This window comes from Mesoplodon mirus, assembly GCF_964341445.2.
Source record: "Mesoplodon mirus genome assembly, chromosome: 19".
Taxonomy (NCBI): Eukaryota; Metazoa; Chordata; class Mammalia; order Artiodactyla; family Ziphiidae; genus Mesoplodon; species Mesoplodon mirus.
In genome coordinates this window covers 20,185,534-20,197,847 of record NC_138995.1, presented here as the reverse complement: position 1 = coordinate 20,197,847, position 12,314 = coordinate 20,185,534, and the positions used below count along the sequence as shown (strand labels likewise).

At 46.3% G+C, this 12,314-nt stretch overlaps 1 protein-coding gene across 1 annotated transcript in view; it reads left to right on the top strand.

The window, feature by feature from the left end:
* CDH5 (cadherin 5) overlaps positions 1 to 3,351 on the top strand; it is a 35,618-nt gene extending 32,267 nt beyond the window's left edge. The window contains exon 12 of the mRNA XM_082607584.1: positions 1,230 to 3,351. Coding sequence (XP_082463710.1) covers positions 1,230 to 1,744 — 515 coding nt within the window. The 3' untranslated portion in view covers positions 1,745 to 3,351. The remainder of the gene's footprint in view (positions 1 to 1,229) is intronic.
* The last annotated feature ends 8,963 nt before the right edge of the window (positions 3,352 to 12,314 follow it).

Below are 12,314 nucleotides of genomic sequence, written 5' to 3'. Positions count from 1 at the left end.
TTGGCATCACCACCACACACAGAATTGCACTTAACCTCACAGCCACCTTATCCAGTATAAACAGAGCAGAGGGGTCATCACTTCCATCTTACAGGCAAGGAAACAGAGGCTCAGAGAGGGCATCCCGGCTTTTCTTATGGATGGAACAGTTGGTTAAGTAACTCGAGGCTAGAAGGACGGAGTCTAGGGATGCTCTGAGCCTACTTCTAGGAGCTCCCCGCCCCACATGGTCCACCCCTCCTAGGGGCTGGCAACCGTCATGCAGTCACACACCTCAGAGCTTTGAGCAGGGCCAACATCACACTGCTGCCTGATCACGGGGCTCTGGGCATGTCACTCAGCTTCTCTGAGCTCGGTTTGCTCATGTAAAATGGGATATTAATACCTACGTTGAGTAAAGGACCATGACAATGTGCCAGTACCATGCCAGCATGTCTGCAGTAGGTGCTCAGGAGCAGCTGCTGCTACTGCAGTGGGTCCCGTGTCTACCAGCACCACCACGACCCGTCATCATCACCATCATCATGGCTCAGAATCTTGGCACTGCGAATGCCACCTCCACCCCTTTCCCCATTTCTGCCCCAATCTCTGGCCTCCTGGCCTTTGGACAAGACACAGAAGGAGTTGCCACAGTGGTTAAGAGGAGGGAGGGGGCTTCCCTGGTGGCACAGTGGTTGAGAGTCCACCTGCCGATGCAGGGGACACGGGTTCGTGCCCCAGTCTGGGAGGATCCCACATGCCACGGAGCAGCTAAGCCCGTGAGCCATGGCCGCTGAGCCTGTGCGTCCGGAGCCTGTGCTCCACAACGGGAGAGGCCACAACAGTGAGAGGCCCGCGTACCGCAAAAAAAAAAAAAAAAGAGGAGGGAGGAATTGAGGATGCGGGGAGATGGGGAGGAGGGTGGCAGGAGAGAATGAACTTGAGGGAGGCCCGCTCTGTTGCTCTCCCCCCACCCCTCCTGTGGCCAGGACACCAACAGGATGGATCCTGGGTGGGGGTGGGGTGGAGATGACTCTGGAGTGGGAGGGAGGGTGGACCCACCAGGTGTCTAGACCAAACCAAAACTTCTGTGTTGGCCCAGCTGTCACTGGGAGCTGGGCTGGCCCAGGGATTCCCAGGGAGGAGGGGAGGGTGCAGGTAAACCTCAAGGCGGGGGTGGGGGTGGGTTGGGGGGAGTCCCCCCGGTCTGCTGGGCCATGGCTGACCAGCTCTGGCTCGCTCGTTCGCAGTGATCACCCTCCTCATCATCCTGCGGCGACGGCTCCGGAAGCAGGCCCGCGCCCACGGCAAGAGCGTGCCGGAGATCCACGAGCAGCTGGTCACCTATGACGAGGAGGGCGGCGGCGAGATGGACACCACCAGCTACGACGTGTCGGTGCTCAACTCGGTGCGCCACGGTGGGACCAAGCCCCCACGGCCGGCGCTGGACACGCGGCCGTCCCTCTACGCACAGGTGCAGAAGCCACCGCGGCACGCGCCCGGGGCGCACGGGCCCGGGGAGATGGCCGCGATGATCGAGGTGAAGAAGGACGAGGCGGACCACGACGGCGGCGGCCCACCCTACGACACGCTGCACATCTACGGCTACGAGGGTGCCGAGTCCATCGCCGAGTCCCTCAGCTCCCTGGGCACCGATTCATCTGACTCGGACATCGACTATGACTTTCTCAATGACTGGGGGCCCAGGTTTAAGATGCTGGCCGAGCTGTACGGCTCGGACCCCCGGGAGGAGCTGTTGTATTAGGGACCGCGGGCCTCTGGGCCTGGGTAACTCAGGCTAGTCGGACACGGGCACTGAGCCCTCCAATCGTAGCACTCATGTCCCAGCCTAACGGCCCTTCCTCCTGGGTCCCAGAGACCTCACCACCTTGGATGGCAAAATCCAAGTCCCTGAAATGTCCAGGAATGTATTTCAGTGATGGTTACTCCCAACACACTGGAAAACACCAGGCTGGTGTACTGTCTGGGCTGAGACATCCACATAACCCTGTCACCTGCGACTACGGGTCCAACTCAAAGACTTTCTCTGGCTTCTCAAAGCAGATTATGCTCAACTGCCAGGGGGAGGTCTTCCCCTGAGGTCCCTGAACCCCTGGGGTGGGGGATCCTGGTGCCTGTCACCTGGAGGCAAGGGGCTGGATGGCATGACTGTGGGACAAGACTCTCCGTAGCCCAGTCCCACAGGAGACTGGGACCGCCCACCAGGCCTGCCCTGCTTTAGCTTCCTCACACCCTCCCAAGACCCCCAGCATTCTGCAGCCTCTCCCCAGGCCTGTCAAAAGGGAGGAAGGGCCTCTTGACATCTCCCAACCTTGGGTCTTGAGGTGACCTTGATGGCCTGCCATGCCTGTAACTATGCTGTACTGTGTACTGAAAATTCATCCAAGGTCAGGGAAATGGCTTGTTGAACTTTAAAGCAACTGTGAATTCATCCTGGAGGGACAGTGGAGACCAAACGAGACCACAGATCATAGGGTGAGGGCCACCTCCACACCCACTCCCTCCAGAGAGGGCCAGGAGTCGCTGTGACCCCAAGTTGAGACTCACGACACCCCTCCAGTTTTGCCTGGGAAGCGGGTCAGATGTTCCCGGAGCAGGAGACCTCTCCCTGCCTCGCCCGGTCACTCATTCATGCCGTCTCTTTCTTTCTTCTTTCTCCCCATCTACTCTTGATCTCTTGACTTAGAGGCACTTAAGGTGTGACCCACATCAACTCTGGCCAAAGTCCAAACTCAAACATGACTGCGCAACACAGCTGTGCCATTTGCCTTTACACCTCGTTGTTGCCACATCTCAGGGAACCCCAGCAGGGCCCCATCCCTACAGAAGCCAAGGCCCTTGCTCAGGCCCAGCGGTCACCTGTTCCTCTTCCACTTTCAGCCACGTACGGAACTTTCCACTGCAAACACACCTTGGGGAAGTGGCATCACTCAACGTGGGTGCGGGGAAGGAGGCAAACTCTCTGACTCACCATTTGTCATGGACCAAGGTTTCTGCTCTGGGCAAGGCCCCTCAATTCAGGGGATTGTAGATAACACTGACTTTTTATTTTTAACCAATAACGAGTTTTTCATTTTTTTTTTTTTTACTAATAATACTTATACATTTCTAGCTCTCACAAACATATAGAATAAGGGTTTTTGCATAATAAGCAGGTTGCTATTTAGGTTAACAATTTTAATTCAGGTTTTTTAGTTGGATAAACAAATTCCTGTAACCTCCTATTTCCTATCATTGTAGTAATTGCTCTAGTGATAATGACTATATATATATTGGCTACACTGGTGCATGGGACATACTGTATTTTTTTATAACTAAATAAAGAAAAATCTTGAAATACCTCTCTTTCTAGAGCTGAGCGAGCTCACGTGAAACACAAGCAGATACACCACCACCATCATCAGAGGAACCCAGGGTGCAAGGCGACATTTGCAGTCAGGATTTCAGAAACACACTGCAGGAAAGTGATTGCAGCAGAGAGTAACAAGGGACACCTAGTCCATCCCGGTCTCCTCTCAGAGCCCCATGCCTTCCCTCAGCCTCTGTACATGGCCCCCAGTCCCACCCCGACTCTACACAGCACGCAGGGCCTCTGGAAGCTGGAGCTGCCACACCTTTTCCAACTGACAAATGAACCAGATGAGTGATATACATCAGCAGTGAGGGAGGAAATCAATCTAATTAGCTGGTTGCCAACAGTGATTGAGCAGCTGGCACTTTAGTGGGGTGTGTGGACCCCAGCATTGGGGTCCTGCCTGGAAAACCTCACAATCAAAAATGAGAACAGGAAGCCTCTTTGCCAGACTTAGGACTTGAATTGGGTAGGTGGGAGATGAAGCTCACTTCAGCAAGGCCCCTGCTCCCTGATTTCCTGCAGGATTTCCTGGGCAGCGTGTCTCCTAGGGATGATATTTTGCAAACTGTGCTCTGGATAAACACTATTTCCTGGAGCTCTCAGGGGGCAATTTGTCTTAATTCCAATTTTGCTCTAATTTCATTGGGATTTCTTTTTTGATCCATTGGTTATTTGAAGTGTATTGTTTAATTTCCAAACATTTGTGAATTTTCCAAATTTCCTTCCATTATTGATTTCTAATTTCATTCCATTGTGGTCAGAGAACATAAGTTTTATGATTTAAATCCTTGTAACTTTACTGATACTAGTTTTATACCCTAACGTATGTTTTATCCTGCAGAATGTTCCATGTGCACTAGAGAGGAATATGTATTCTACTGTTGTGATGGAGTGTTCTATAGTGGTAAGTTAGTGTTGTTCAAGACTTTTATTTCCACACTGATCTTCTGTCTAGTTAGTCTATCAATTATTGAAAGTCTAATGCTAAAATCCCCAGCTATTACTGCTGAATTGTATATTTCTCCCTTCAACTCTTGTCAGATTTTGCTTCATATATTTTGAGTCTCTGTTGTTACAGGCATATAATCTTATAATTGTTATATCTTCTTGATGGATTGACCCTTTTAGCATTATAAAATGTACCTCTTTACATTTAGTCACAATTTTTACCTTAAAGTCTATTTTGTCTGATATTAGTATAGTCACTCCAGCTCTCTTTTGATTACTGTTTACATGGTACGTCTTTTTCTATCCTTTTCTTTTCAACCTATTTGTGTCTTTTAATATAAAGCGTGTCCTCTGTGAACAAAATATAGCTGGATCAGGGCAGTTTATCCATTCTACCAATCTCTCTTTGATTGAAATGTTTAATCCTTTTACATTTAATGTAATTACCAACAAGGGAGGGTTTATGCCTGTCATTTTCCTATTTGTATTCTTTGTCTTATGTCTTTTTTTGTTCCTCTATTACCCCATTACTGCCGTTTTTATGTTAAATGGATATTTTAGAGTGTACCATTTTAATTCTCTTGACGTTTCTTTTACTATATTTTATGTGTTTTTCTTAGTGGTTCTCCTAAGGATTCTACTTAAAATCTTAACTTATAACACTCCAGCTAGAACTCGTACCAACTTAATTTAAGTGTACAACACTTTGCCCTGAATAGATCCACTCTCTCCCCCCCCTTTGTGCTGTCACTGTTGTACATATTACATTTTTACACATTGTATGCCCATCAACACAGATTTATAGTTATTGCTTTATGCAGTTGTCTTTTAAATCATAGGAGGGAAGAAAAGAGTTACAAACTATATATATACTGCCTTTTTTTAATATTAATGTATTTATTTTATTTATTTATTTTTGGCTGCATTGGGTCTTCGTTGCTGTGTGTGTCCTTTCTCTAGTTGTGGCGAGTGGGGGCTCTTCTTCATTGCAGTGTGGGGGCTTCTCATTGCGGTGGCTTCTCTTGTTGCGGAGCATGGGCTCTAGGCGCGCGAGCTTCAGTAGTTGTGGCTCGCGGGCTCTAGAGCACGGGCTCAGTAGCTGTGGTGCACGGGCTTAGTTGCTCCACGGCATGTGGGATCTTCCTGGACCAGGGCTCAAACCCATGTCCCCTGCATTGGCAAGCAGATTCTTAACCACTGCACCACCAGGGAAGCCCTATACTGTCTTTTATATTTACCTACACAGTTACCTTTATCGCTGATCTTTATTTCTTCATGTGGATTCAAGTTACTGTCTATTTTCTTTCATTTTAGCCTGAATGACCTTTAGTATATTTTGTAGGGAAGGTCTGCTAGTGAGGAATCTATTTTATCTGGGAAGTCTTGATTTCACCTTTATTTTTTGCAGGATAGTTTTGCTAGATATGGAATTACTGGTTGATAGGCTTTTTCTTTCAGCCCTTTGAATGTCATCCCATTGCCTTCTGGCCTCCCTGGCTTCTGATGAGAAATTGAGTGTTAATCTTATTGAGGAAATGTTTTATGTGATAAGCTGTTTCTCTCTTGCTGCTTTCAATATTCCCTCTGTCTGTGATTTTCAACAGTCTCATTATGATGTGTCTAGAGTTGATCTTAGGAGTTCATTAAACTTTTTAGATGTGTACATTAATATTTTTATCAAATTTGGGAAGTTTGGGACCATTATTTCTTCAAATATTCTGCCTCTTTCTCTCTCTCCTTTCCTCTGGGACTCTCATTATGCATATATTAAGATGCTTGCTAATGTCCAGTGGGTATCTAAGGCTCTATTAATTTTCTTTTTTCTGCTCCTCAGACTAGACTATCTCAGTTAACCTATCTTCAAGTTTGCTGACCCTTTCTTCAGCTAACTCACATTTGCTCTTGAGGTCTTCTAGTGTATTTTCCTTTCACTTATTGTACTTCAACTCCAGAATTTCTATTTGGTTATTTTTTATACCTCTTTATTGATATTCTCTATTTGTTGACACACCATTCTCATACTTCTCTTTCATTCTTTAGACATGGTTTCCTTTAGTTCTTTGAAAAGATTTTAAATAACTGGCTTAAAGTATTTGTCTAGTAAGTCCAACCTTTGGGTTTCTTTAGGGATAATTTCTATTGATTGCTTGTTTTCTTGTGAATGGGCCATTCTTTCTTATTTCTTGGCATGTCTCATAATTTCTATAGAAAATTGGATATTTAAATAATACAATATGGCAACTGCAGAAACCAGATCCCTGACCCCCAGAGTCTGTTGTTGCTGGGTTTTGTTGCTTCTGCAGTTTGTTTAGTGACTTTCCTAAACTAATGGTGTAAAGTTTGTACTCTTTGTTGTGTGCAGTCACTGAAGTCTCTGTTTGGTAGTGGTCAGTTAGCAATTGGACAGAGTCCCTTAAATGCCTGGAATGAATAAGTCTCTCAGCATTTGCCAAGGAGTTCTGTGTGTATTTGGGGGAACTCCTTTGATACTCAGGCAGTCAGTCTACAAATCTGCCTTAGCCTTAACTTTTTGTTGCACAGAGCCTCTAGGTCAGTCAGAGGTGAGAGCTTAGGGCCTTCCCAGGTCTTCTCTGAGAATGTGCACATCCCTGCACATGTGAGTGGCCTTTTAGATTCCCAGGAATATGCCAAAGTTTTTCAAAGCCTTCTGTGGACGGCTCATTCCCTAACTTTTCCTTTAAGACTTTCAGTTAGCTTCTTGTTTGCCCTAGTTGTTATCATTGCCTCAGGCAACTGTGATGTTAAATGAATGCCATTGATTATTTTCAACAAATGCCCCCAGGTAAAAAGGCTTGCTTGCATTAAGCAAGCTTCAAGCCAGGTCAAATAAACACAGCCTTTCAAGGGAGGTCATCTAGGGAACCACCAGATGGGTCAAAGGATGGCAGTTATCTGGGAAGTGAGCTTTGGAGGAGTTCCAATTCTGTCCTGCCCCTTCCAGTGGCTTCCAGGCTGCTGATTTTCACTGTTAATTGTGGAGCTACTGGGTTTCAAGGCTACTACAGGACTGGAGAGAGGGGAATAGGACTATGGAAAGTTAAAACACTACAAAGTTCACTCTTCTTACCAAGATTTAGCTGCTTGTTTTTAATGAATACTCCTTGGACTGTTTCAAGCTTTAGTTAATTTCCAGAGTTCTGAAAAAGTTGATTTTGATAATTTTTTTCCAGCGTTCTCATTGCTTTTATGGAAGCATTCTGCCATTTCTGCTGATGTCACCCACTCAGGCTGGATTTTGTGTTCTATTTTCCTACTTGTCTGAAGTGCCTGCCCTCTGAACTCACAGTTTTCCAATCCCTGGAGCCCATGGGATCCCTTCACTACTTCCTCCCCCAAGAAGCCTCCCAGGCAGTCCCAACTCAGGCAGTCCCTCTCCCTCCAACCCTCCCAGAGGGGCCCAGCTCTGAGCACTTTGCCACCCTGGCCACATCTTCTCTGACTCCTGTTTACCCTGAGGCAGGAAGAGTGATCCTCATGAAAGCTAAGGGCTCCCCTCTCAGTTTGGAACCTTTAGTGGACACTGAGAAAGGGCACAAACCCAGTGCTCCCTGGAATCTGCTTACCACACTGCACATACCTGCTCGCTCCATGGGCCCCCCACCTGGCCAAAGTGGGCAGGAGCTGCAAAGGCTCTGAGCCCTTCCCCAGTTCAAACCTATGAAGCCAGCATGACCTTCCTCATTTCACAGATGACTAAAGTGAGACCCAGAAAGGGATCTTTCTAGAACTCTGCCTTTCTGGGAAGGCCCTAAGCTCTCTTCTCTGGGTGACCTTGAGGCTCTGTGCAATAAAAAGTGGCCAGTGTCACACAGCAAGTTAAAGAGAGAGTTGGGAGTAGCACCCGCCTCCTGGCTCCCAGGAAAATGTCCATCTGCGGGAGACTTCCTGGGACCTGGGGGCTTGGAGGCTGGACCAGGAAACATCATCCACGCCCAGTGTTAGTCATGGAGAAAATGACCACTAGGGGGTGCGCGGCCTCAACACATGCTCAGGACTCGATAGCATCCCGGGGATGGAACACCACGGTAGCCTGACACAGACCTCCGGTTCCAAGGGGCCTGGACCTTGGCAGAACCCAGATCAGAGAGGCAACCATGGGGTCTGGCCCCACAACTCACTCTGCACCTCCCCTCCTGCCAGTCTCTGACAGGGAAAAGAAAGGCAGGTACCTAGTTCCCCATAGGAACCTGCGGCCTCCAGCAGCACTGATGACAAACAGAATCTCAACTAGAGGAAGCAGCTGGTCCTGGCTGGGGGATCCTTGGGCATGTGCACCCCATTATCCTTTCCTGCACCAGGGGTCCCTGCCTCAGTGTCCACACTCAGCCCTCCTGCTCTGCTACACCCTGCTTTCACCAAGCCAATCCTGGAGCATTGACTCTGGGCCAGAAAGAGCAGCCATGCTTGAGCACCCTGGTTCCAGGCATCGCCCAGGTCAAGAATCCTTACCATAAATTCTACTGTCCTCGAAATGATAGGTTGAATCTCTGATCTTCACAACCAAAACTCCAGACCACCCAGTAATTCCCCTTCTAAGGACATAGCCTAAGAGACAAGTACAGCATGTATCTGCCACAGTGTTAATTTCAGATATATACAAATCAAAAAATAGGAAACAACAGAAATGCCCAATAATAAAAGACTCGTAAGGTAAAATATGGAAGGATCCATAAAACAATACTGGCAGCCATTAAGTCATGTGACATGGTGATCTTGAGTTGAACTCAAGGTCAAACAAAAAAGCTGAACTCAATGCATTATTTACAGTCAGATCTCAACTTTTTCTAGCAGATATCCATCTCCAGGCTTGGGAATTATGAATAATTTTTCTTTTTAATTCTGTGTTTTCCAAATTTTCTATAATCAGCATGCATTATGTTTATAATCAGAAAAGAATGTTATTTTAATGTTAACTTGTAAATACTTCCTTCTCATTGAAAAACAGTAAATTCGATAAGCAAAGTTTGTCCCCACCTATCATTTAAAGTATTTGTTTTTTTTTTAAAAAAAAAAGGTTTTTGGTTTACTATCTATTAATGCAACAGATACTTTTTTTAAAACTAACTAACTGCTTTTGAACCCAGCAAAACAAGTTGTTGATCTTTTTAAAAAATCATTCCTTTGAACTTGGTCCTGTGGGATCTTCATCTCTTAGCCTTTGGAGTTTTTTAACCCCAGATTTCCAGCAACTTTCTGGATCAGAACTATTATAGTCCATGGGATGAGGAAAACCTGGTTTTCCAGCCAAGTGACCCCATCGGATTCTGCAATGCATAGAAATATCCAAGGGACTTCCCTGATGGCGCAGTACTTAAGAATCCACCTGCCAATGCAGCAGACACGAGTTCAAGCCCTGGTCCAGGAAGATTCTACATGCCATGGAACAACTAAGCCCGCCCGTACACCACAGCTACTGAACCTGTGCTCTAGAGCCCGTGAGCCACAACTACTGAGGCCACGTGCCACAACTACTGAAGGCCACGCGCCTAGAGCCTGTGCTCTGCAACAAGAGAAGCCACTGCAATGAGAAGCCCACGCACCGCAACAAAGAGTAGCCCCACTCACCACGACTAGAGAAAAGCCCGTGCTCAGCAACGAAGACCCAATGCAGCCAAAATTAATTAATTAATTAATTAATTTTAAAAAGAGAAATATCCTACATTACTCTTATACTACATTACTCAAAGATATAAGAGAAAAGGCTGAGACCAATTTCCCACAGTCCATCCAGAGACCACCTGGGGATGTCTCGGAAAGCTGAGTGTCCACCAACTCTCAGGGACTTCACAGAACTTTGCAATGTGCTTTTGTAGCATAAGGTGTAGGAAGTGCCGTTAACCTCTGATGCTCCTGAGTAACGGCTGCTGGTGGGATGTTTGATGATGTTACACAGGAAGCTGCGCAAAGGGGTTTTGTTTTCGTATGGGACTCTGAGCAGGAAGTGAGTCTTTACATCAAAGGAAGAAAACTGAAACTCTACCTTTGAGCCCAGGGAACCAGAGAAGGCTTTTCCTGACTGAGCAGAGGGAGACCTACAGGCATAGGGTGCTCGGCAAGAAACAGAAAAAACCCTGCCTGGGGCATCACATAAAGCAGCCAACATTTTGCAGAGTGTAGAGAATAACAAAATGTGACCAGGGGCTTTTTTTTTTAAACCATGCACGTGGTACAGCCATACAATTAAATACTATTGAGTAATAGAAACACTGATACATGCAACAACTTGAGTGAATCTCAAATGCATTACACTAAGTGGAAGAGAATAGATTTAAAAGACTACATACTGTATGATTCCATTTATACAACATTCTGAAAAAGGCAAAACTACAGCAGCAGAAAACAGATCAGGGTTTCCAGGAGTTGGGGAGGAGGGATGGTTTGATTAACAAAGAGAAGCTGCATGAGAGAGACTTTTCAGTATCTTAATTGTGGTAGGGGCTACACAATGTGCATATGTCAAAATCATAGAACTATACTCCAAAAAAGTGAACGTTACTGTATGTAAATATTAAAAAAATTTTAATTATCAACAATTTTTTTAATGGAGAGACATTTGATCAAGGTCTGTCTCACTTTATAAGTGATCGATTTATTGGTTACTTCACTGGTGTGCAAGGTCCAGGTACACACACTTACTCGTTCCTTCTTTCTCTCTAAATTATCTGTTGAACAATGTGCCAAATTCCCTTCATTCTACTCCTGACATTTCTTGAAGCCCTCGCCTCCTCTCCTCTTACTGTTCCAACCTTAGTTGGGGCCTTCTTCATTCTCTCTACGATGGTATTTCCAAAATTTCCCAATTGCTCTTCCTGTCTCCAGCCTCCAGTCATATTAAGCTACCTTTCCTCAGACATTTGGTAGGTTGTCTTACTGGTCAAAATATGCACAGCCCTTCTCTGTGGGAGGATTACACATTCCCTAACCCATTGATGTCAAACGGCCAGGTGATGCACTTTCTCAAATAAAATATGAATGCAAGAGACACTTGGCGCTTTGGAGCAGAAACTTTAAGAGCCAGCTCATGGTTCCACCACCTCTCTTCTCTCTTCCACCAGGGATGAACACATAACTTGAATGAAAAATAAACCTTCACTGTTGTAAGCCACTGAGATTTTCAGGTTGTCACCAAAGCATAATTTAGCCTAAGGTGACTAAAACTCTCCATGTAAGCTTCATAATTGTTCACTCTGTAACCTCTATGCATAGTACAGACACAGGGCTGGCACTCAATACATATCTGTAGAATGAACAAATATAATAAGTGAATGAATAAACAGATGACCCCTGGGCCTTTGCACATGCTACTCTCTGTAAAAAATGACCATCTCTGCTTCTTCACTTGCCCAGCTACTCCTCAAATCAAACCTCAGAGATATCCTCCTCAAAGAAAGCTTGCCTGCCCATCTCTCTATCCTCCCTAAGGCATCTATGTATATTTCTGCTCTCATAATAATTGTATGACTCCCCGCCCCCGACCATGAGACCCTTAGGCAGGGCCAGGTCTGCCTCACCTTGGTGGCCCTGTTCTCAGCAGAGCCTGGCCCAGAACAAATGAGTGGACGAATAAATGAAGGAGTAAAGGTGTGGAGAGTTTTCTATTCCTTCAGCTAGCCACAGACTTTCCACACTCCAGGCCTTTGCACAGGCTGTTCCCCTACCTGGAACATCAGCCCCTTCCCAGTTTGCCGGCCTAACTGTTCCAAATCCTTCAGCATCAGCTGCCCCATCCCCTGCACATCCCTGTCACAATTAAGTCACTCCCTCTCCCTTGCTCCCACAAACTTAACACATCCCTTCAACAGAGCCCTTGTCACATGGTGCTGAGGTCTTCCAAGGTCTCTCTCTCTCTTTCTTTCTCTCTCTCTCTCTCTCTCTCTCTCTCTCTCTCTCTCTCTCTCCCTGAGCACTCTGAGGGCTGGGCTTGAGTCATATTCATCCTTATGTCCTCCTACCTAGGATTTTTTTTTTCTTTTTGGCCGCTCCATGCAGC